The sequence below is a fragment of the Drosophila erecta genome, unplaced genomic scaffold, assembly GCF_003286155.1.
Source record: "Drosophila erecta strain 14021-0224.00,06,07 unplaced genomic scaffold, DereRS2 tig00000003-arrow-arrow-pilon, whole genome shotgun sequence".
In the NCBI taxonomy this organism is placed as follows: domain Eukaryota; kingdom Metazoa; phylum Arthropoda; class Insecta; order Diptera; family Drosophilidae; genus Drosophila; species Drosophila erecta.
This window is the reverse complement of record NW_020825195.1, coordinates 5,033-30,365: the sequence shown is the minus strand read 5'-3', so window position 1 is coordinate 30,365 and position 25,333 is coordinate 5,033. Positions and strand designations below refer to the sequence as shown.

The following is a 25,333-nucleotide window of genomic DNA, read 5'->3' as shown; positions in this document are numbered from 1 at the left end:
GTTGAGTAGGTGCTTCTGACCCTGACCATGAACTTCCTATCTTCCAGGTAAGATTTCAGGACTCCATAGTATGGTGCTGGAAGCAGCTTTTTTATTTTGCAGAGTAGGCCGATATGCCAGACTCTGTCAAATGCTTGCTGCATGTCAATAAATACAGCATTGCAGTATTCCAAGTCGTCAAACGCCTGAATAATGTGCTTAACCAGTCTGTGAACCTGCTCCACAGTGCTGTGTCCCTGTCGAAATCCAAACTGGTGATCTGGGAGGATACGGCGCTCCTTAATAAAGTCACCTAGTCTGTTGGCAATCAGCCTTTCCCATATCTTGGATAGCGAAGACAGCAGACTTATGGGCCGATACGATTCCGGATCCTCTTCAGGTTTCCCAGGCTTATGTATCATGAGAATTGCTGCCATTTTCCACTGCTTTGGGAAGGACTGCACCCTAAATATAGCATTAAATATTTTCGCCATGTATAGGATGGCTCGGAGAGGTAGCGCTTTTAACGTGGCATTACAGACATTGTCGATGCCAGGAGTCTTCTTTATTGGCATTGATTTAATGACTTCGGCAATTTCCTCAACCCTGATTGGTTTAATTGGTAGCGACATTTGTAGGGGTATCTCTAGGCTGTCAAGCGTCTCTCGATTCTGCTCCATTGTAGCGAATTGGTAATGGGTGAACCTAGTCTCCAAATGATTTGCAAAGGAATTGGCCTGTTCCTCCTCGTTTTTAGCAAGTTCACCTCCCGGGCATCTAATGGGTACCTGTCTGAACGGTTGTCTTTTGAGGGATTTGGTGGACTTCCAGAGTGAATACCCAGCATCCACCGTATAGTCCATAGAAGCCAGCTTCTGCTCAAAAAAGATACTTCGAAGGTCTCTTACCACATTTCGTAGTTGTTTTGCAGCACGGTTCCATAAGATGCGGTCCCAGGGATCTTGAGATCGGATTGCTCGCCTTCTGAGTCTCCTTTTCTGTGTCAGGAGCTCTCTAGCCTCTCTTGTTAGGGATATTCCATAGGGGGTGCCTGTCCGAGGAACAGAAGGCGTAGATGCAGTCGCAGCCCTGTGAATACTTTGCGTAAGGTGATCAACAGCCATTTCAATTTCTTCACCAGAATTTAGCGTGATGTTCAACGGGATCATGCTCTCCAGTTGTTGACTAAAAGCGAGCGGGTCAGTGTGCTTGTTGACTAATCGTGGACTTGGATTCACATGGGTACTATCTGTCACAATACTGATGATCAAAGGCAAGTGATCGGAGTCCAGATCCCAACTTTGTGTTATACTTGTTAGGGAATCTGGTATACCATGATGCACCGCGAAGTCAATGCAGGAAGGCGTATGACTGGGTACATAAGGATACCTGGTTGGCGAACCAGTTGCAAGTATCTTAGCTCCAGTGATAGAGATGGCTTCCGCTAGCTCACGCCCCCGGGGTGAATTGTAGGTGTCGCCCCAAAGCCAGTGTCGGGCGTTCCAGTCGCCACCAATCATATACCGTTGGCCGCAAGAGCGTATTGTGTCAGTAAATTGTCTTTCGTCGATACTAACACTGGGAGGACAGTAAATGGCGCCGAACTGCACGTCACCCAGTCCTGTAGCTACTTTTACTGTAGACATTTGTATGCTGCGTGTCTCTATGACCCTTTGCGGGAAATGGCGAAGAGTTGTCCTAACGAACACGGCTGCTCCACCAACGCTATTATTATTTTGCGATGGCCTAAATGCTGGATAGAAAGCATAACCATATATCTTAACAGTATCCCCTCTTTTAATTCTAAGTTCCGTCACAAGAAGAATGTCCACGCTATTATTGTGCGCGTAAAGCTCAATATCTTTAGCTTTTCTTGAAATGCCGTTGGCATTCCAAATAAGAATCTTTAGTGGATTCATTGTGGGTGTGGAGCGTTGTTAGAAAGCTGGTAGGTATGTTCATTCCCAGCTCCTTGCTTTAACATGGTGGTTATTTCAAATACCATTCTTTCGAGCTTTTCAAGTCGTTGATTGGTTTGATTTCTGTGATGTTGCTGATCTTGTTGCTGCTGTTGCAACCACATAAGAAACTGATGTTGTTGTTGTTGTTGCATTTGCTGCTGCCATTCTTGGAACTGTTGTTGTTGCTGTTGTAACAATGCTTGGACGTCAAGTGAATTATTTTGCTGAGTGTTCAGTCGTTGTTGCTGCGATAACTGTTGCGTTTGTAAGTTATATAAACGTCGCTGAGCTGGTCCATCCTTGGAGGGAGTTGTATTAGAGTATTCTTTTGCTACTGTGGCATAGGATACTTTTGTATTTACCCCAGGGCCTATAGATGGTTGATGCTGTACCATATTTTGGTGTTGTTGTGTTGGTTGCTGATCTTCAGTTGACTGGTTAGTACTCTTACGGCGATTAATCTGCACGGAAGGAAACTGTTGCTGATCTCTATGGTTGAACCCATGATTCTGCCTATTTAAGTGATTCGCCTTCTTCGCAGGCCCCATAGATCTGCGGAGAAGCTCCTGGTACTTATGGCAACCTTTATAACTAGCCATGTGATCGTGAGAACAGTGATAGCATGTGGGCAGAGCATCTACAGGACGTGTACATTGTGTGGTTTGGTGATTTTCACCACACCTGGCACAATTTGGATGTCTGCGGCAGTATTTAGCTGTATGGCCATACTCCTGGCAACGTCGACATTGTGCAATTTCACTAGACTTTCGCATCCTTTCGATCCGTATTTTCTGTCGGCAAAGGGTCTTCACGTGATAAATTTCATTAATATTAGGGCAGGGCTTAATGTTAATGAAAAAAATATTGAGTTTTTCATCTTTATTAACCCTTGAACTAGGGTTGTGAATGTGAAGTACTTCATAGCCTAAACATTTCAGATCGGCCGTTATATCTTTGTTTTGTGTGCTGTGATGTAAGTCCCTTACTACAATTCTGTGTGCTTTTTCTGTCAGCATTTGGTAAGTGTGAAACTGCATACCAATTTCATCCATATAGCTAACAATTTTTCTGTAAGTGTCACTGTCTTTGGGAAATATTCTGACTGTTTCCCCTTGGTTAGCTTTGACTACGACGTTATCTAGACTTGCCTTTTCTTGTATGAGCTCAAATAGGTCATTTAAGTTGCTAATATTAACAACAATTTGGGGTGGTTTTTTAAAATCTTTGAGTTGATTGTTGGCGTTAGATGTTTCCTGGGATTTATTGGCAGTATTGTTTTCTGCAGATTGAAATTCGTCCATGCGGGCACTAGCATCATCGGCATCCTCAGACATCATGTCTTCCCCGTTTTCTTCATTAGTAATGATGTCCGTGTCGAGAATAGCAAACCTGTTACTAGAGCTTGCCTTCTGGTTAATTGTGGGGACCAAGTGCGGGCCCTGGGTACTGCTCACTCTTTTCGGTTTAAGGATGGGGGACAGTGGCTTTGCATTTTTTCTCTTGCCTGCTTTCCGATTTTGATCATCCAGTAATCTTCTGGCAGCACCGCTTAGATTTTTTGCTGCAATGTCGGGGCTGGTCAATTGGGAACATTCTTGGTTTGCTACACTTGAACCAGAACAGATGCTGCTCATTGTGGGATTTGCCATTGTGTATATGGTGCTGCTACTGGCACTAGAAAATGTCACTGTTGTTGTGGTGGGACTGCTTTGAGACTTATTGCATGTAATGCGTTGAATTTCTGATCGGCACTCGTCTCTAATCTTACTAGGTAATTTTCCAGCTATTGAGAACATTTTTTCATGATCAATCTGCTTCTTTATAAGCTGAGAGTCATCGAAACTGTTTTCATTCATTGTTTTTATATTGTCTTAATATTCAGCAAATAATTTGCGGGCCCAAATGTCCGGAACAGAGCATAAACAGTTCGGTTTTACTGATAAGCAAAGTTTGTTTACCTCTTGTGCAGTTCTGCGCGGGGTGAGGTAGATGACTTGCCCGAAGGGCAGAAAGCACCGTTTGAATGCACTTCACCTGATGCACTTTTTGTTTTTGTCAAACTGCCGACACCGCTCAAAGCAGCGCCCAAATAAATGATTTGTGCTATTTTGAGCACAAAAGGGAATGCACCGATAAGCAAAAAATAAATCACTTTTGCATGCGCGCGACACAACCGATCTCTTTGACTGCCAGAGTAGGAATCATTCACATTTTCACTGGGCACGAAACCGTCAGAAATTTGTGCTATGCGCGGCAAATATGCTAGAAAGTATAAAATTTGTAGCATACTTTATGGATCAACATATTATCCCCGTTTGTGTGCGTGTGCGTGTGTGTGTGTGAGCGTGTGTATGTGCGTGTTTTCGGGGTCCAAGCAAAAACTAAGTCCTCGAAGAGCCCACCTGAAGCAAAAGAGTGGTAAGTGAAGGGCGCGGTAAACACGCAATTAAGCTGGAAAATGTCCCAAGGATTAGGCATTTCTCGTGTCGCTGGATGCTGTCATCGGGAAACCGACACCCGAATCCACCAAAGACCAAAGGCAGGACCTCAGATCCTGTGACAGCCATTGGCAACAGCTGTCGCCCGCTTATTATGTTTATTATAAATAATTTTGCAGCTGCTCCCGCCATTATTATATTGCATCTGCTTTTCAGTTGAGTCCCCAAAAGTGCAGATAGAGAAAAACTGTGTTATAATAAATTTATAGCAGCGCTTTCAGCTATCAACAAAATAATAAACAATATTTCACGAAAAAGCTGTATAAAAAATCAAGCATTTTTTGTGTAACTTTGTTAAATGAATGCTTGTTAAATGAATACTTGTTAAATGAATACGGTTGATGAAAGCCATGGGAATCACACAAAACTGCAGTGTTTTTGCGATATTTCTGACTGTATGCTCAGTGTTATGAGGCTTGTGGGAGTCCTGACTGCAGCCAGGTGAAAGGGAATCAGGGGATGGATTTTGAGCAAAGGTAATGGCCCAGGAAACCTCTGAGCCCCGAGTGTGGATGCGTATGTGTAGTTGCCGCAGCCAGGCAGTAAATAAATACTTGAGCAATGACATGTCAACGTTAATAAATGATTAACTTGTCATTTGGAGCAGCGTGGAGGGAACGAGCGGGGAGTCCAGAGTCATGGGTGGTGTGGTTTTTGGGTGGTGCGGCCTTGGAAGTGGAAGGTATGTGGGTAATCTCGATGGTGTTTGAGAGCAGTTTGTTTGTGCTGAGCGTTGTCTATGCCTGTCTTGGATTTCGTTTATGTGCGTACTTAAGTTGTCAGTTTGCATATTAGATACGAGTATCTGCAAATAGCTGCCCCGCATTGCCCCCTCAGCCCCGCAAGTGGCCGCCGAGCCAATCGTAATCAAAGTTATGTCACATGAGAGTCCAAAGTCTTTTGGTCTTGGAGGAAATAAAGTTTTCCCCACAATCTTCCGCTCCGATTCGGCTTGGAGTGCCGGCTCACATAAATCTACTAAGCTGGCCACTGAGCAAAAACGAAAGCAGACATGATATTTATGATGTTGCTTCCAACTAGCAAAAGAAGAACACCAGCAGCAAGGAAGTACGAGCACATAATCATAACGAATCAAATGTCCTTCGACAAGGAAAGTAGTAGCGGTGGGTGAAAGGATGAGGACTGGGGCAAGATAAACCAAGCCGGACCAAACGAGGAATGAGGATGAGGAATGGCGGAAGCCCGGCTCGGCAATTGTATCTCCACAGATCAGACCGGCATTTCCAGCATATTTTCCGGCTTCGTAGCTAATTAATTTCCATGAAAGCGAAATTTAAATGCGTATTTTCACTGCGATCACAAAGGCTACAACGGCCATTTGCCATTCGGGGGCATATTTATGGCGCAATTTAATGGCCACAAAACCCCGAACGCAGTTCGTCCGCCCTTCGCACTAATTTTAATGTAACAAAAAGTCATGAAATCCGCAGACGGGGGACAAACAAAGTCGAATGCCTTCTGGTTGTACCATTAATTAATGCCACGATTATTATCTGGCTCCTGGAGTAACGACATTGCCACTGCACGTTCCACATGTCGGTTCGTTCACCCGACCAGGTAAACTTTCATAATTAGTTTTACTACCTACCTGGCTGTTGGCCCTTCCCTGCGAAGGACGCAGGACGAAGGACTAAGCACCACATGCATAAATCTAACGCAGCTGCCCACATACAAATCACGCTATGATGGCGCAAATGAATGGATGAATGACTGGATGTAGTAGTTGCTGCGAGCCAATTATTTACACCGGCCAACACAACTTCCGCTCCATTGGGCTTGCAACACTCATGGCAATAAAGGGAACTCTTTGGAATAATATTTGCTCACGGGAATTCTAGAAATCAATAATGTTCATCGGCTAATAGGCACTTAAAAACTGATTTAAGGAATCTTGTTTTCGATTATGATTATCTTCCTTAATTGTCAGTTTTTGAAGCCAGTCTGTGCTGGCCAGTGCTCCTTCTAGCTGGCACAAAGAATTACGAGTTCGAAGTCAGTCAGGGCTGCCATGTTCTTGCAAATTTATAAGCGCCCCACATCCTGTTTTCCTTTTGGCCGCGCATTTTACGACGGGGCATCCTGGACGCTGTGGCTCCAGGACTCGGGTGTTAGATTGATGATGCAGGTGAATTACGCGGCCCCAGGTGATGTATGTGTGGCCAAGTCAGCTGGCTGGCTTTTAATTGAAAACCGAAATGACTTTTGGCCCGGAAAGAGTGGGCGTGGCTCGTTGTCTCGTTGATTTTATGCTAATCCATGCAGCTCAGGAGCTGAGTGGCGCAAAGTCCGTCGCAAAGTTACCCAAGTCATTGAAATTCTGCATAAAATTAAGCGGCTCCATCTCCCCTCGAATACGTCAAAGCAAAATAAACAGACTCCTTCTTTTTTCTCGCTTCATAATTATGCGCTGCCAGTCAAGAAGTCCGGCCCAGGTGTTTGTGTCGCGGCTCAGAGTTTTTATCAGGTGCTGCAGCGACCAGCGGCTACTGCATTGTTGTAGAATTCAATTAAGTTCGCTGGGGCGTTATTATTTTTATGATAATTAGACAGCCCGCCCGGTGCAGCAACGCTTTTGGGCCACAAAGCATGTTGCAAGTGTATGCGCTTAAGCGCATCCCGAAACTTTGGCCAACAAAGCCGCAGCTTGGGCCAAGTCGAGATGAATTGAGTTGGGCCAGCGGACTGACCCACTTAATTGGCTTTAAGGCCAAAATCAATTTATGCACCCAGACAAAAAGGCAGCTTAGTGCCAGTGAGACAGGGCCACCATTCACAGTGATTGGCATCTGGCACTCGGATCGATTGCGTATACGCAATGTGCAAGTTAATCAGGCCAAAAAGCTTTGGGGCGGGCCAAGTTGAAGTTCAGATGCAGGCGACAGTTTTGGTTGGGAGTGAAAAACTTGCAGCACAGTTAGAAATTTATAATTTTATAACTTAATTTTTTGTGGTCCCTCCTATTTTATCTTTTAATCGCTGCTGCTGGGGTAAGAAAACTTTCGGCTCAACCGAAAAACTATCCAACTTTGCTTAATTAATTATTTAAATTACCCGAGATGTGCTAAATAGCGAATGATTTATCTGGATGCTAGCATCGCGCTGCTAGAATGTATCTGATGCAGTTTTAATTATTATTCTTTGTGCTTGTTTTACGCTTTTCGCTCCCGCGGCCGCCTTTCTATTTTCGGAATGGAATTATTTTTCGCTCTAACTTTGGTGCAGTCGAATGAAATATTTTGATTTGCCGCTGCCTGTGGCAAAAGTTCGTTAAAATATTCATAATTACTTGGCGTGTGATGCGGCGCCACTTCAGCCCACCACCACCCACCCTGCCACGCCCCCTGGCCTCTGGCCTTCCATTTTCCCGCCCACTTGGCTGGCCGAGGAAAACTTGGCGAAGAAAACAGAAATTGTGCTACTTAATGAGCGGCGATGGAAACTTTGGCCGAAACTTTCGCCGGGGGGCGCAGTGGGGGCGTGGCGCCACGGGCACATTTAAAATAATTACGAATTTATTTAAGCTGCTTTATGGCGAAAATATAATTTGCAATAGATGTCGAAGCGAAACTTTTTTCGCTTAACCCTTGAGCGCCCTGTGGCCAATGGAATTTATGCTTATGTCATAGATGGACAAATTTGCACAACGCTGGCTCGTAAAAAAATATTAGTATTCGCTGGCTCTTTGCGGCTCGTGTTGTTTCCTATTTTACATTTTTAATGGCTGCCATGGCCATTTCATTGCCACACTTGACAGTCGGGCGATATCCAGAAGTGTTTCTGGCTGTATCTATATAGTATATATACAACATATATACACATTTCGGTGTGAGTCTCTGGAAATGCTTATGAATACACTCGGACGCACGCATGTACATTTGGGCACACAAAGACGCAATTATCTCGGGCATCCCTACATGTAACTACTGTCCCAGGGATATGTGCTCTATGTACAAGTATATACACCAGCCCCACCCCCAAAAAAAAAATATATACGAGTACATGTGTAAAGCGCACACAAAGGACAAGTTTCGCTTTCGCCAAGTCCATTTGCAAATTCAGTGCTGAAAGCGGGTTAAAGTAACACAAAAGCCCCGGAAAAGCCCACACTCACCGGTTTTCCACATTTCCAGCACTGTTTGCAACTCTCTGCCTGTGCACATTTTTGTGTATTTGTGCGTAAAAGCCTTATAAATAAGTTATACACGTGGCTGGAAACGGGATCAGAAGGAACTGGCCCAGGAATTGTATTGTCATCTGATGGGAGGCGTGTTTAAATCCATATTTCAGCTATAATTTCACAGGGCTTAACTCTTTAGGCCATCTGAAAGTTCCGCATTCAATTCTGGCCGTAAACATGATTGCTGCCAGCCAGTAGATGAGCACTTCAAAGTCATCCTGCTAACAACATCAACGCCGCATTTTATTATTTGTTGCTCTGGCAATTTCCTGGCCCGCCCATTATGGCCAAGTGTGAAATGGCTAAAATCGAAGGAAAACGCTTGCAATAAAAGCAAAAGTCATGCGGCTAAGCAGCAAACTTCTTCTAGTCCCAATCTCATTTATTATTTACAGTATTTTCCTTTGCACATGAGTTCTATTGGGTTTTTCTGGCTGGCTAAATTCGAGCTTTTTGGTATGAGTGGAATTCCTGCTTTGCATGGAAATTGAAAATTACTCGTCGGGTGACAGACGAAATGTTGTTATTGGCGGAATGCTATGGGCAAAAAATGCCGGGGTAATTTAATGAAATTTATACTGACCAAATCGCAGTGTGCAATTAGCAATCGGCCCTTGCCATATTGATTTGCAATTAAGTGCAGCGAAAGCTAGCGAAAAAACAGCCATAAGAATATTTCTTTTATGCGGTTGCCTTTTTCCCTGCAATCCAACTTAATGATGCGCGAACTATTAAACGCATTAAGCGCGATTTTTGCCTTTATTTCCTTTTGTCGACCACCGCCCACACCCTTAACCCTTGAGAGCCAAAAAGTAGAACGAAAACGAGCATTTATTACCTTTGACACGAGCCATTAAATAATTTAACGCGCCGCGCGGTAGATGAAAAAACGGCGCCAAGGTGAGTTGATGACACCTGGCACACGTGAGTGTTAACCGGAAATGAAATTAATATTTTTTCCTAACTACTTATAAAGCTTTTAGCCGGGCTTTATGCAGTGGTGGCTGTTGGAGTTTTGGGCGTAATCGAATTGAACTCTCAGACGGATTGGATTAAATTACGCTACAGCGAAGCGGCTGAAATTGAAATTTAATTTAAAATACATCAAGCGGGCATTAGAGGCGGCCGTCTGCTGGCAGATGGCTAAATGAACTTGGCCAAGACCAACAGCGACTGAGCAGCAAAATAGGAAACAGGCAAAAGGCAAATGGCGAATGGCAGCAGGGAGGGGAGCTGAAGGGAAACGCACTCACACACGCTGGCAAATGGGAGCTGGAAAAGCGGCAAAGAAAAGCTGGAAAACACAGCGAGAGAAGTTGACATATGACATTTAATTTACTGTCTTTGGTATGTTGCCCTTGCCTGGCACAATGCCAAAAGCATTTGCTCGCATTCATTAATTTTCATTTTCGCAATGGTTACAGAAAACAAAAAAGCCAAAAAACCAAAAAACCTCTCAAGTCCAACGAACCCCGCATACCCTTACGACCACACGCTCATTATCCTTTGGCTGGTGAGTGGAAAATGGAAAATTTTCCGTACCCCTGAACCCATTCGCCATGCCCGTTTTTCGACAAGGAATTTATGTCTAAGCTGCCGAAAAGAAAAACGCCAAAAAATGCCACTGTTTGAGTTGAGTGGCACTTTTTTCCGCTGCTGCCACTGTCGACGTCATTATGTCGAGCTGGAGCTCTTCTTTTTCTCTTTTTCCTCTGTATTTTCCTGCTTTTTCCCCCACGCCTCGGCGAATGCAGTCGCTGGCTAATAAAATATTTTATGCTGGGCTTATCTGCCATATCAAAAGCATGAGTTTTGCAGCTGCGACAACACAAAAAGCCGGGACAACGCATTATTAACAGCCAGGCCCGCAGCCAAAAGCCCACAGCCCACAGCCCATAGCCCCGCCCCTTGGCACCTCACCGCCCCGCACCGCATCCACCCATCAAAGATTGCCACCCACCCACCTCCACCACTCACTAAAACATAAACAAAAACCAAGCGCCGAAAGTATAACAAAAAATTCCCAAAAGCACAGACACACTCACACCCGCATTAGAATTTATGAGAGAAAGCAACAGTCCAAAGTGGCTGCACTGGGAGAAAAGCCACAAGACAAGAATTAAATGAAAATTGAATATAAGCAACATAACAGTTTTTACGGATTTCACGCCATCAATGTTTAGTACTTCTATAGAATATTATATCCCGAAATCAAATTATTTTTAATGCTGTGTTTTTTTCTCAGTGCAACTGCGGTTTGGATGGAGAGTTCTTGCTAATTTAGGGCTGGGTTTTAGTCAAGTGCAACACGGCCAAACATTTGGATGCCCTGATAATGGAGCCACATGCGGTTCCGCATGTGGAAAGTGGCAACTTTCCACCTGCCTTCTGGGTGACAGCAGCGTGTTTTCCAGCTCGTGACAGCTTCCAGCTGCTGTGCACTGCCCTATTTGCCCGCGCCCGCCGACTTTTCATTTCCTCAAACGTCATGTCCATGTTCTTTGGTCAACAGAAGTTTTCAATTAAATCCCGAATGATAAGCGCAATTCAAGGCTATCAAACTTCAACTCGCATTGTTCGAGCTCCTTGGGCTGCACGGCCTTTTGTGCGGAGATTATGTGCGATGCTCGGGATAATGGGCAGTACATTTGTACTGATAATCTCTGAGAGCATCCAATAGTTGTCTGCTCCTGTTTTCCGGCTACTTTCAGGGCTTTTTGTGTCGCAAAAACCAGTGGGGCCTTTGGAGCTCAGACTGCAACTTAATTATTTACATGAGTGCGACATCTATTAACCATTTGCTAATTGAAATTTTCATTTGTCTGCTTGCAGGTGAGTTGATCAACAAATGCGACTGGGTGAGATGCAAGCTCGTAGATAAGTGATTGGGAATTTGTGCTTGAATTATACTTTAAATGGCACCTAATTCACGTTAACCACTCGCAATTATCCTTGAGCTCTTGACAACCACACAGCACTTGGAACTTGCGACTTGAATATCTGCAGTATTTTCAGTAAGACGTATGAAGATGTATCTCATCTTCCTGTCAGCAGGTTATAGCTTTTAAACAACCACTCATATTTATTTATATATATTTTACCCTCTACCATTGGATGGGGTAGGGGATAGGAGAAAAACAATCAGAGGACAACCAGGATGCTGGAAAAGCCAGTGCCATTGCATCATTTTATCCATCAATTTTACAATTTTCTTCTTTCCACCCACCCGCCTGCCTGCGCTACAAAATAGCAATTGTATTAAACGCGCTCGAATCCGAAGGAATGGCAGTGATTTAAGGGGGCCGATGGGGCCATTGGAGGCGACATTGTAGCTGCCATATAGACACATCAAGTAATTGAATGCACTTGCGACACGCGGCAGGAGACAAAGGGCGGCACACACACACACACTCACACATCCATCGGGTTGGGGGGCGTGGCAAATCGAGGAGTCTCAGCTGGATGTCGCTGCTTTGATTTCCAGCTCGTTCAATGCTATTAGCGCAAGTAAACTAGAGGCGATGGTGCGAGGCAGATAAAGCCAGGCAGCGATGGTTAGAGCCAGTTAGAGGGGCACAAAACCGGAGAAGTTCCTCAACTGATGTTTGTGATTATTAGCTCTATACTTTACTATATGGTGATTCGAAAAATAAGGTTTGCCAATCTAATTAGCAGCCATGCATTGCACTGCATTACTTAGATGTTGTGTTATCAGTTTGGTAGAGCACATTTCTGATCTAATTCCTGAAACCGAGAGAGAACTCATTCCACAGAGCTCTTGAGAAAAGCATTTTATCAAAATTAGCACAAATTCCAGCATTAATTGGAGCGAATTCAGCAGCCGGAACAGCCGGGAGTCGCTCGCATCCTCGTATGCCTCCACCTCCTGAGCTACTCGGATAGTCGGCTATTTGCTCAAGTGCTCTGCCATGCAATGGTGTGTGTGTATTCTTGGGGATGTATGGTTGTATGCTTGTATGGCTGTATGGGTGGCTGGATGAGCGTGTGAGTGAGAGTTCTGTGTCAATAGTTGGCACACATACACCCGATTGTTCATGGAATCAGGGGGATGGCTGGATGGCTGGATGGCTGGATGGATAGTCATCGTCTACTTTGCATAGAATTGAAATTTGAAATTGGAAATTGAAAATCGCTTTGCCAACTGTGCCGTCGAGGAGGAGATGAGCGGATGAGCAGATGAGGAGTCTGTCTGGCTGATTGACAATGCATTGGATTTGCATTAAATAATCGAACTACGCGCTTCTGTTGCTTTTTAGCCATTAAGTTGAGCAAATATGCGGGGCTCTGAGTCGGCTAAGTGCTGCGGAATCACATCATTTCGTTTTAGCCAGACTCTGCAGCGATTTCGGCAATTTATCAAATTGCCTTTGCCAAAAAGTTGTGTAATAATTTAGTTTCCAAGCTAGTGGAATCGAGGGTATTTCTCGATTTGAATGGCAGTTTCGTGGATGTTGGCGTAATCGCTTTTGTGGCTGGTTATGCACCCGTTATGTGTGCCAGTTTCATTACTTTTCCCATTTTTCACAATTTGTGCCAGATTTCGCAGAGAAATTGAATTTTTTGCATTCTCCACACACGAACTTCAAATGAACATGTTGGTTTGCTAACCTTGCGTTCAAATGGGCTATGTATTCCAATGTTTTCCATCATAACTCTGTTCCACCATGTCGCATTTGCTCGTTCGTGTGGCTGTGTGTGTGACTTTCTGGCCGGCCACGCCCACACTCGCTGCCGCCCCCTTTGCCAGAGCTCAGTTGCAGTTGCAAATTCAGTTGCATTTGCAGCAGAAAACTCAATCCAATTCCAGTGGCTGCAGTTTATGCTGTTTGAGTTTTGGTTTGCTTGCTCTAGGTTTTCGTTTTCATTTTCATTTCTGCATCTAGCTCGCAGCTATGCATATATAGCATGGGCATAGTATTTGAATAATTCATGCGTGGCAATGCATAAGTCAGACCGCATGCAACTCCTCTCAAGCCACCAATCCACCCTCATCTGAGTCCACAGCCACATCCACATACCCATCCACATACCCATCCACATCCAGATGGCAGTTGTTGTGGGTGTTTCAAGCTGTCCATTTTATTCAGGGTCTAAGGACCCGGTATCTGCTATACTCGAATAGTATCTGGTGTCCAACCGAGCATGAAGCGACCACGATGGCTGCTAAGTCAATAAAGCTCACTTGGCCGGGGGCTCTGGCCAGTTTGATGCCCGGAGTGAAACTATGACAATGATGGCTAAAATCGAAATCGATCTGCTGCCTAATTGGCGGTGCATTGTATCGCAGGATATCGATGCGCCGTGTCAGTTGAATGCTAATGAATTTTTAATGCTTTTCACTTTTTCGCCCTTCGTGGCGAATGGAAAAGCGTTTAAAATGCAACAAGGACACAGGGAAAATGCGTGCTGGCAGTACAATAATTATCCGATTGTGTTTGTGTGTGCGTGCTTGGATTAATTAGCTGTCATTTATTCATTTATCGATTGCATCGCTCATTTCCTACCTGCGAAATACTGGCGAGCTGCGAGAGCGATGGTCAAACATTAATCAAGCGCCAAACTTCGTGTTCCGCATTTGGGGGTAATTAAATAACAATGAAGTGGGAGCGGAAACATCTGTTTTACAATATCAATTTTGCAAATAATGAGCGCCAAACAAACCCATCCATCAATCAATCAATTGTGCATTCAAAAACTCCGCACATAATTAGTCAAAGCACCAAAATGTTGGCGAATAAATCAGATACGCGTATATACCTACATTTCCACCACAAAAACCTTTATTTATCGTATATCATTTATATACATTTCTGGCTATGTACATTCGTGGCCAAGAAATAGGAATAATTTTACAGCGGACATCTGTTGTCCAACTTTCAAATGCTGTCTGGCCCTTCTTATAGATAAATTTGCAATCGCCTTCGGTCGCCTGTCAGATGGTTTGATTTAAATTTATGACTATGGTTGTCCAAAGCATGTGGCGCAACAAAAAATAAGTTGAACAGTCTATGGAATGGAATGGTTTCGACGGGGAATATCCCTTAAAAGTGGTGGTATACAAATTATATTCAGTTAGCTGAAAATGCACGAACTCGGTGTTTAATCATTAAATTCAATATGATTTATTCCTTCAGATAGCAAAGTCCATTGAACATTGAACAACATTTCCGATTTTCCTAGCCAAACACAACTTTCATTTCAGTTCGTAGTAAAGGGTATATGAATCTGCTATCCGAGGACAGGGATGTAGGTTTTTCCTGTCCACCGATAGAATCGCAATCTTAGGGCCAGCAGACCAAGATGAATTATGACGCTGCAGTTGGTACGTGAAAGTGTGTGTGCCAGAAAATAGATACAAAATGCAGAGTTAGTGGTAAGGGTTATATGGAAGCAGTGCTGAAACTTATTTTGAAGCGCTGCTTAAACTTCGACGATGTGGTTTTTTTATGAATTGCCCGCCATTTTGTAGGCCATCCGGTGGGCGGCGGCCATCTTGAGGGCGGCCGCCATTCGCTAAGTGTGTCAACTTCCGGTGCAGCACAGCAGCGAGTGCAGTGTAAGTGTCCTGCAGCAGCAAGGATAATCAATAAAACCGACGGCAGGCGGCGTGCACTTTTTACCACAGTTTATGTTAAACTATTAACAGGATACTGGCTTCCGTAATGAACCAGCTGCCGCCGCAGTCCGTTGTCCTGAGTCCTTATTCCACAGTCGGTAGTTGGTAGACCGTAGTCCTCGGCGCCATTGCACAAAAAGCGGGTCGCAGAAAATGTAGAAGCCGAGGAAAACAGCTGCATTGTTCACTCACACACACACACAAGCTGGAGAAAAGCGACGCAGATGGCGGGGAAAAGGGGGAAAGTGTGAAAGAGAGACATTGGTGCAATGTCCTGGGCCAGTGTGGTGGAAAATCGACACTCAATATTAGCACCGTTTATGAGCTATGAATGAGTTACGACTACCAAGTGGAGCAGACGCGTCAGCCAGCTGACCCAATTTGATGCACTTTAATGCAACGAGCATACTTTGTCGAGACTTTAATGCTAAGCCACACCGGTAGCAGCAACAATTGCGTTTCCGCTTCCGGTCGCGACAAAAAACGATGAACGCATTAATCATGCTCAACAACGAATCCGCTTCCACGGGCACTTCGCTACATTAATTAACTCATAAATCTTTTGTGCATATCAAATGACAGAAATTGGCAAGGGGTCTACACAATCCCACTGGCCAATGCCCCACTCACATATACAGCCAATTATTTCTGCCCAAATCACTCGAAATAGGTGAACGAGCAGCCCAGGACTCGGACTCGTTTGATTAATGTAGCCGCTCTTCTGAAATATTGACAGGCCTTGGCAGCTGTCGGCATTGTTTTTCCTCTGGTCGCCACGGACATCTCTCTATCTATCTATCAAAATGGGTGAAAGTCAATCCAACAGCCGGTTGTGCTTTGTTTCCTAGTGCTGAAAATCGAACTGGGACTATCAATTTGCTTCTGACACTGCCTGAAAGATGATGAGAGTTGTCGAAATTTATGAAAGTTTTGTTGCCTCGGATTGCTATTCGATGTTAAAGAGCTGTTGGCGGAAACTCATTTTATTGCTCTTCCTAGAGCTTCACATGCTTCATTTCACATACAAAAAAGGGATAACAGGATAAATAGGTTTCCTATCGCTTGTTGCATTAAAATTGTATTAATGCATTATTAATTTATTTAATAATTCAAAGAATTTAGAAAGCCAGTAATGTTCAGCCTAATATTATAGCAATTTAATTATTGGTTACATTCGATGATGAATATTATATGAAAGGGAAGTAATACCACAAAGTTGTCATGGGATTTTCAGAGTGTTTTTTCTCAGTGCATCGCTTAGCCCATTTGCCTGAATTAGATGGTGAGGGCGTTTCCCCAATTTGCCAGATATTCCTGCTGATATTGCTGCTGCCGGCTCTAAAATGTCGTGTGTCTTGATTTTATGGCGTGTCGAGTTGCCAGTTGCGGGTGCCACCGTCGTCGTCATCGCCATCACCATCGCCATCGCCCTTGCCATCAGCATTTGCAGTTTGTGCATTATTTGTATGCATTAAAGATAAACACGAGGCGCTGTGTGTCGTGCAGGTGCACATTAAATTCGCCCTGGATCCACCCCAAAATCAGGGGGATATATTACCATTCCCGTTCGCGTTCCCGTTGCCATTCGGATTCCCCTCCCGTCGCCGGCGGGCGGTTGCTGCGGTAAATGCGACATCAAATGGGATGGCTGGCGGTGGCTTGCGGCTTGCCATTGTTAGGCAGCCAACTAGTGGGCGTGGCACGTGGTATATAGAGTACTTATCATGATGATTATAATCAGAGAGCAGCCAGCAGAAAGCGGGCCACTTGGCGCTTGTAATGTTGTTTGTTGTTGCTGCCGGCTCTTTACGACGGCTTGCTGCACATCAAAGGCGCCGCGTAATGAGCAGCACACGCTTACCGCCACTACGCTCACTCCTGCCCCACCCCAAACTACCCACCCACACCCATGCCACCACACCCATTCCCTTAGCCAAACCATTCCCATCCGCCGGCATGTCCTGTCGTCTGCCAGCGCAAATTGACTTTGTCTGTGTGTTTTTGACACCTGCGGCAATTCGTTTCCCAGCCCCAACCATCCTCGCTTTTCGCATCAAAGATAATTTAAAGCGAACGCGAAACTAGTTCACGGGTAGCTGCCCCTCAGCGAAGAGCAGGCGGTGGAGGAGGCGGAGGCGGAGGAGGAGGTGGTGGCAACCTACATATTTGCTAGTTTCGAGGCGTGGCAGGATCCCAGCCCCAAACCCCGGCGTCTATTTGCTTTTTGGCATGCTGTTTCATAGCCGCAAGTCCCAACATTCTTCAGTTGTTAGCTGCTCCACCAGCAGCAGCCAAAGCAGCAAAAGCGGCAGCAGCAGCAGTTTCAGTTTCTCTGGCGGCCCCAGAAAGTATGCCACAAATTTTAGCTGCGTGCATAAAACTATTCCTCGAGAGATCCTGCGCTGCCGGGAATGGAGGGAAATCACCCTTTGCCGGAATTACCTAGAGCAGCCATGAAAGCCATGTTTGCAGTTTTGACAGCATCAACTGCCGCAGGAACTACCCATTTAGCTGGATTGTTAATAACGTGCCCAGAGTAAACTTAGATGAGTACTGGTACATATCACATTTTAATGGTCACACAATTGATTGAATAAGAGAAGAAACTAGTGAACATTTTTTTAGGATTTATAGTAGGCAATGTTAGCTCATCAGCCTTGTTTTTGACGGATTTTTGAGAAAATAATGATATGCCCGGATTTAATCGCTTTATAATTTTGCTTTCCGTATTCCTAAATAGCCTCCCCAGTAAGCTTGTCATCTCGAAATTACTTAGCATAATTGTCCATCTAAAATTGGCATTATGCAAAGGATATCTCGTCTGAGAATTAGCATTAACCGTCACATTTCAGTTCCTGCCTCGGGCACTTCATGTTTTCGTAATTCGTTTATTAAATTAACACCTCGGGCTATTATGCATACATCTTGTTCTGATCCTGAAGTCGGAAATTTTGATGTACCCACAAGTCCAGCGAAGAGGAATCTGCTCATCTGGCTGCTCTTTTGCTCTTTCTTATGCAAATGCCATTGCATAAACATAATTAACTCGGCCCGGTCAACAGGGCGTATGAAACTTTTTGATGGCCAAATAAAAGCGCTTGAAGAGCTTTCGCATGAGCCAACATACCCGCCCAACTTTGGCCATAAAGCACGGAAAAATTCTCAAAATAATCTCGCACCTGTGTCCCTGGCCAATTGACGTGTCCTTCAGGAGAAATACAGTTTCGCAAGTCGGCGGCAAAGTGAATTCAACAGTTTGGCACTCATGCGACTCAGCGGAAACTACTGTTTATTGATAAGCAGATGGGATAATGCAAGTACTGCCACACACACACAATGGCTCTCAAAGTGGAGTCAACGGGCCATAAGTGAGATGCATTTCCAGCACAATCCATATCCATATCCCATTGTGTCTCCGCCATCCAGCTGAGCTGTCACTTCTGCCGATTGTCCTGCTCCCGAGTCCTGGTAAATGTTGCTGAAACTGTTGCCATTGTTGCCCCTGTCAGTTGGGCGTTTAAAGCTCAATTGGTTTAAGTGCGAGCATTTGAGTCCCCCTCGCTGCTCACTCGCTGCTTACGAACTGGTTACTCCTGTATGAGTTGCGAATTCACGCTGCAAGTACTTGCTGTACTGCCAGCAATTTGTGTGGCTTTGAGCCAAATTAACCGCAGCAACGCCCTGCTTTTGGCCCTGCTGACTGATGAAGCTTGCACTCGAGTTGGACACATCATCCGTTAAGTAATTGGCAGAATAAGTTAGCTTGAGTAGCATAGAGGATTCGCATCTATTACCACACTTGTGGATAGTGTTTCAAGGGGACAGCATTTGATTTTATTAACGTTTGACAATCAGGAAGATACATCATAATCAAACATCTCATCTTTCCCAATAAATTCTTACACAGAAATATTAATCGAAAGGAAGTTCACCTAATAGCTTACCAAATTAGTTCAATACTTTATAAAATCTGGTAATAACTGAAGACTTGAAGTGGCTAATGGGTTTTCCAATAAAATTAAGAGACACGGCAAATGCAGCAGTCACCCGGCGACATTAACGCCGCTGCTGTTGATGCTGCAGCTTCCGGATTCTCGCCAGGAGTAGCAGCGGTAATTCACCTGGGATGGGGGCAGCAACCCTTTTGCATAGCACTTAGGGCAAGTTACGACTCCCGTTCGGCATTCCATCTCAGCACCCCGCATCCTGCGCATCCTGGCCAACCTGTGCATCCACCCGACCCGCCTAAATAGTCCGCTGAGTGCAGAAGGCAATAAATGCTAATATTTTATTTAAAGCGCTGATGGTGAAAGCAAGTGCATTTCATGCTTCCCCCCCTCCCCCCCACACACACACACGCTCCGCAACACACACACACTCACTCACCCTCAGTTTGAGCGAAAATTAGCTTTGTCTAGGTGCGTGTGTGTCGTGCGTGTGAGAGCTCGCAGCACTTGAAATTAAATATTGCGCATACGCCGCATTGTACGGATTTAGTTCCACCATTTGTGTGCGGTTCACGCACATTTGCACATCATTTGCGCTGCTCAAGTGACTGTGCAATGGTACATAGTTGGTAAGCCTCTTTGGACCTAATGCTCAGATGTTTGAGCTCATTTGCAACCCTTTGGCGCGCCACACACAAGAGACTACATCAACTTTATTTATGCAAAAATAATTTTCAAATGCTTTGCATATTTCCAAAGGTTTTCGGTCCGCATATTCATAGCCTCCGTTGGCCAGAAGAAGCCGCAAAAGCGCGCTACCCGTGCCATCAACGCCGATTTGCCCTTTTCCATTCACGAATCAAGAATCTAATAAAACTTTGCCCAGCTACCTTGCATACATCTGCTTATTTGCTTATCATATGCAAATTTTCATGTTTCAAGTTGAAGTTTGCCTCTCGTTTCTCAAAAAAAAACACAACATGTACACACACTTCCATATAAATTTGTGTATATGTAGGCAGCCCAAGAATGTTTAACAAGCTACCTGAGGGCGCTCATAAGCAAAAGTTCAAATAACAAAATTTCAGCTTTTACTTTTACCCGACAAAAAGTACACGCAAAAAACTCAGCCAGGTATTTTGGACTACCTTCAGCCAAATTACGGCAGTGTGTGTGCGCGCTCCTTTGATTATACAACTCTCCTACTACATCTATCCCTTTGGCTTTTCCCTTCCCGGCTTGAAGCTTTCCCCCATTCGATTTGTGTGCTCACTTTTAGCTTTTGGCTATGAATTTTCCGAGCACAGCTACACAGCTCCACCCTTTAGCATTGCCCAAGAAATGACTTCAAAATATGTATAAATTATGCATGCATCTGATTCTGCACATAATTCTCAGTTAAATTTACATAATTTCGGAAAAATGCACTCAGCCAGATAGTCAGCCAGCTAATAACAGGCCAATCAATGCGAAGGACCAAGCCACTGCAATTATATAAAACATATTTGCATAAATTAGACACTCGAATGGCTTTAGTGGGCTGGGAATTCGAGTACCCAAAGAAAGTTAATACAACTACTGGCTTTTCTTAAATAAACACTAATTACGGTAGTGGAAATGTATGGCATTTAATTCAATATGAGCAGTTGCAAAGAATAAATGGTCAGAACTCTTGACTATAGTTGTATACATTGTTTTTGTGAGTGCAACTTTTTCAGGCACAGAAACGAGTTGATTCGCATGGGGAACCAACGGATTAAGTGCGATGATGACGGGTCTTTTTGAAAGGGGGAAAAGTGAAATTCAATTACGGGGGCACAGAGACAAAAGCAATTACAGCAACAATGCCAAAAATGGCAGCTGCCGTTGCGGCCATGTTAATATATCAGCCCAAAAGTATGCAACGAAAAAGGCGGCGTGGGAGTAACAAAGAAATGGGATAAGGGACGAAGTGGCACATGCAAAACAAATAACACGGAAATGAAAAACGAACTCGACTGGAAAATTGCAGGAGCCCCTCTGCCCAGAGCACACACCCTCACCACACCCTTACAGCACCCACAACACCCAGAGCACCCATACGCACACACATACAGCTCACATACAGCAAGCGGAAGTTGACTCGCCAGCCATTTTGCCGTCGACGGCGTTTCCGGCAGAGCTTCACTTGGTTATTGTTGCTGCTTTTGCTGCGGTTGCTCTGCGCAGCTCTGCCTACTAAAAAATTTACTGGCGCTTAAAAATGCCAGCGGAAGAAGAAAAAACAAAATAAAAGAAAAAGGGAACAACAAGCGGGCCAAAGTGAAGGAAGCAAAAACCGAAAAAAGAAAAAATACAAAAATAAAGCACCCAGGCAACTACAAGTAAGCGCACAAAAGACGAGCACAGAAATGACATAAAATATTTACCACGCTGAAAGACATTTTCATTTGTGGCACAACACAGCACAAGCACCAGCAACAAAAGTTGGCCAACAACAAAGAGCCTGGACTTTGGACTCAGCCGCAGCTCATTACGAACAAATTGACGGCTAGCTAACAAATAGTTTCTCTTTCAATATTTGCTGCAATTTCGCCCGCTGCACTCAAACGGGTGGAAAAGCACAAGGGAAAAAATTGAGCAGAGAAGCTGATACACTAAAATTCACCCCTCAGCTCAGCTGAGTCCTGCGATCCTGCAACGTTTACGAGTGTTTTTAATGCCACATTTTGGCTGCTCCTGCTGCAGTTTCAGTTTGCCGGGGAAGTGATTGAAATTATAGCCACCGTCGGACACGTCGAGTGCATTCAATGTCCGTCTCGTTCTCTTTACGGCCATAGAGCTGGTCAGTTATTTTTGATACTTATTATTTTTATATTCCACCACCGCTCCACCGCACCGCTCCTCCGCCCCTCCGGCGACCAACAAGTGCTAATAAAATGGAAGCAAGCGGGAAAACAGGATGCCGGTGCTTGCCTTTGTGCGGCAGTGTTACAGTGGATTGTGTATCTCGTCTATATATATATATACATCGGGCAATTACATAACAATTTGTTCTGCTGTTGGCGGGGAACCTGAACCGCTGCTCATATTGCTTCTGCTGCACTTAATCGCGGTCGTAGTGGACTTCAATCCCCGCAAATGAGGATGAAGCACCGAGCGTTAATTTCACAGATCCCCTTTCGAAAAAGCTGAGAATTTGTCCTGCCTGTGCTAAAATCAAGCTCGTTCCGCAATAAGCCGGTCTCTACTCTTCCCTCTATCTATGTTTTTTGTTCTTTTTCCGATTGCAATTAAAATTGTGGCCCGCAGTCAATGTCACTTTTTTGGCTTCATTATCCTGCCAACTCCGTGTAACCAAAATGGAGAAGAAACATTTGTGTAATTAAACTGGCGAACAGTGGTGTACACGGGAACTTTACTGAACCGTAAAGGCATTCTGAAGCTATAGTTTTATAGAAATATTCACCTATATTTTACATATGGCTTGAATGCTTTAAAGAGAAACGTGTAAATTAATATGCATGTTTGATATGAGTATATACTGAATAATAGTCCACTGTGCAGTCGACCAGCAATCGTAGTCCTTCTAAAACTCTCGCAACAAAAAAGCCAGCAAACATTCAATGAGAAAGTTTTGCAGTTTACATTTTTCATTAATGGCTTTGCGAGCTATTTTCGGGGCAGGACACGTCATCGTCTGGTTTTTATGGTGAGCAGTGCTCTAACGAAAAGTTTACACACAAGCCCACACACACACACAGCTGACACCCAGTACATATTAATAAATAGTCAGCAAATAATATTGCGCATACGCAGCGTTGACAGCCGCAGCAAGCCAAATTGTGGCCAAAAAATTGGGTGTGCGTGCGTGTGTGAGGGAGTATAAATAATAAATAAATATAAATGGTCATATGGAAATGAAAATGAAATAATCTGCCAACTAAGAGGCGCATAAATAGCCCTCGAAATGACATTCATTTTCGTTGTCGTTGTTTATGCCAGCCATTTTCGTTGTTCGGTTGTTCGTTGTCCTGTCGCCATTTTGTGTACATGTCATGTTGCCTTCCCGGCTAATATTATTATTATTATTTCTTTCCCTGCTGTTTTTGCTCTGCTCTGCGGTCAGTGACACGTGTTTTGTGCTGAATTATGCAGACGTTGGTGTGTGATTTGATTTATTTTGGGTCGAGATAGAGCCGCACTTTTATAGAATCAATGCACAAATTACGAACAATTTACACATTAAATTAGCATAATTAATTTAGCCTCGTTGCCAAACCATCAAATTGATAAATGTAATTGGCCGAGGACATTCCTTTTCGCTCCCTCAGATTCATCACATACGATTTTCTATGTGCACATCAAATTATGGAAAACTTTTCCAGCTGACACACAAAATCTTTTGCGAAAAACTTTTGCGGAGTTCGAGGAAAAAGGCTAAAACTAAGCATAACAAACTTTTAAGTATACAGTTTTTCAGTTAAAAGTTTCAAGTCTTAAGTTACAGTAGCCTTGCTTGGGCAAATCTTGAGTCGGCATAAAACCACTTGGTCAAGTGGCCATTCCGAGTTAGCCGAAGTAGCCAAAATTGATCGAGCTGCTCAGGAATATGTAAATATATGTAGATAACCATTTACTTCGTGTGCAGTGTGATACTCCTTGTTTGTGCCACATGAAAGTTGCATTGCCAAATATTTCAGTTTTATATCTGCCCAAGCAAACAGTTATTGCTTTTGTCTCAATTACTTGGGTCAATATTTACTGGTACACATATATCGTTCCTTTTTCTATGCTTCTCTGCTTCTCTGCATCTCTGCTTCTTGGCCACTTTTCTAATTGGCCAGAATGCCCAGGAATTGATAATAATTGCTTGTTTGCGCCTAATGTAGCTGTACACGACAGCACTTCAGAATGTCTGTTGGCATAACGCTGGGATTTTTATGCATAAAATGCAGAAACGCATATTGAGTGGGTGGCTGGTGTGTGATGTGTAGTATATGGGTAATTGTGTGGGCAGGACTCCGGGCTTGAACAATAACAAAAACGTGGAGCGCAGGGGGACGCCGGAAACGGAAGGATGCTCCAACACACACACGCACGTAAACACACACGCACACACACACATACTCATGCTTGTTTGCGATGGTGTCTTGAGTGTTTGAGCCAAAGATTAAATGGTGTTTACGGCTGCACGATGGTGCTACTGGTGCTACTGGTGCCCCAAAAGGGAACAAAGCTCCAAGACTTTTGACACTTTAGCAAAATTTACGACTCGCACTCGCACAATTGCAGTGGAAAGTTTTTATGTTTTATACTGAAATAATGCTAATGCAAGCCGAACTAAATCCGCACTGGCAAAAGACATTACCCGCAACTTATTTCCATATTTATTTTTACTCTATTTCCAACACCAGGGTTGGACCTGGCCTAAGATGGGTAGCGTGCTATTCGCAGCTGTATTCATAGCATTACACTTTGCCACCGGCGGCCTGGCCAACCCAGATGCAAAGCGACTCTACGACGACCTGCTGAGCAACTACAATCGCCTCATCCGACCCGTGGGCAACAACTCGGACCGCCTCACCGTCAAGATGGGTCTGCGCCTCTCCCAGCTGATCGATGTGGTAAGTGCTAGGCAAAGTGACCCTTTTTTGCAGCAAAGTACCTCTGATAACACGTTTCGCACATAAATCAATGGGGCTTGTGTCTGGTTAGTTGCCGCGCAACAGAAAAACTTTCAATTTTATAGTTCCCAGGGGTGTTCAGGATGCGTTTTGTCCGGGGTTAAACAGGGTTGAATAAGAGTTACAACGAAGCTGGTTCTTTTTTCAAATTAATTTAAAAGCTGCAAGTGCTTAAAGCGTCATTAGAGAGTTAACCAAGATTTTGGAAAGTTATCAAAAGATTGATGGTTTTAATTGGAGAGAACATTCCCAGCTCCTTGATCCCTTTTCCAAATAGTCTGCCAATTGGCAGACAAGCGCTGCAAACAATGCCCCAAACTGAGCAATCCATTTGTTTGACAAGTGTGCCCATCCCGCGGCGTGGTTCCATGATAAGCTTATCAAATGACAATCATAACAGATTAATTCGCAAAAGCCCCGCAACGCCGGTAAGTAGGAAACGGCATT

The 25,333-nt window shown here is 44.2% G+C and overlaps 1 protein-coding gene across 1 annotated transcript in view; it reads left to right on the top strand.

Moving 5' to 3' along the window:
- LOC113563847 (acetylcholine receptor subunit alpha-like 1) overlaps positions 1-24,826 on the top strand; it is a gene marked incomplete at its 3' end in the record, with an annotated part of 35,112 nt that extends 10,286 nt beyond the window's left edge. Inside the window, exon 2 of the mRNA XM_026976366.1 lies at positions 24,617-24,826. Coding sequence (XP_026832167.1) covers positions 24,635-24,826 — 192 coding nt within the window. The remainder of the gene's footprint in view (positions 1-24,616) is intronic.
- Positions 24,827-25,333: the final 507 nt, after the last annotated feature.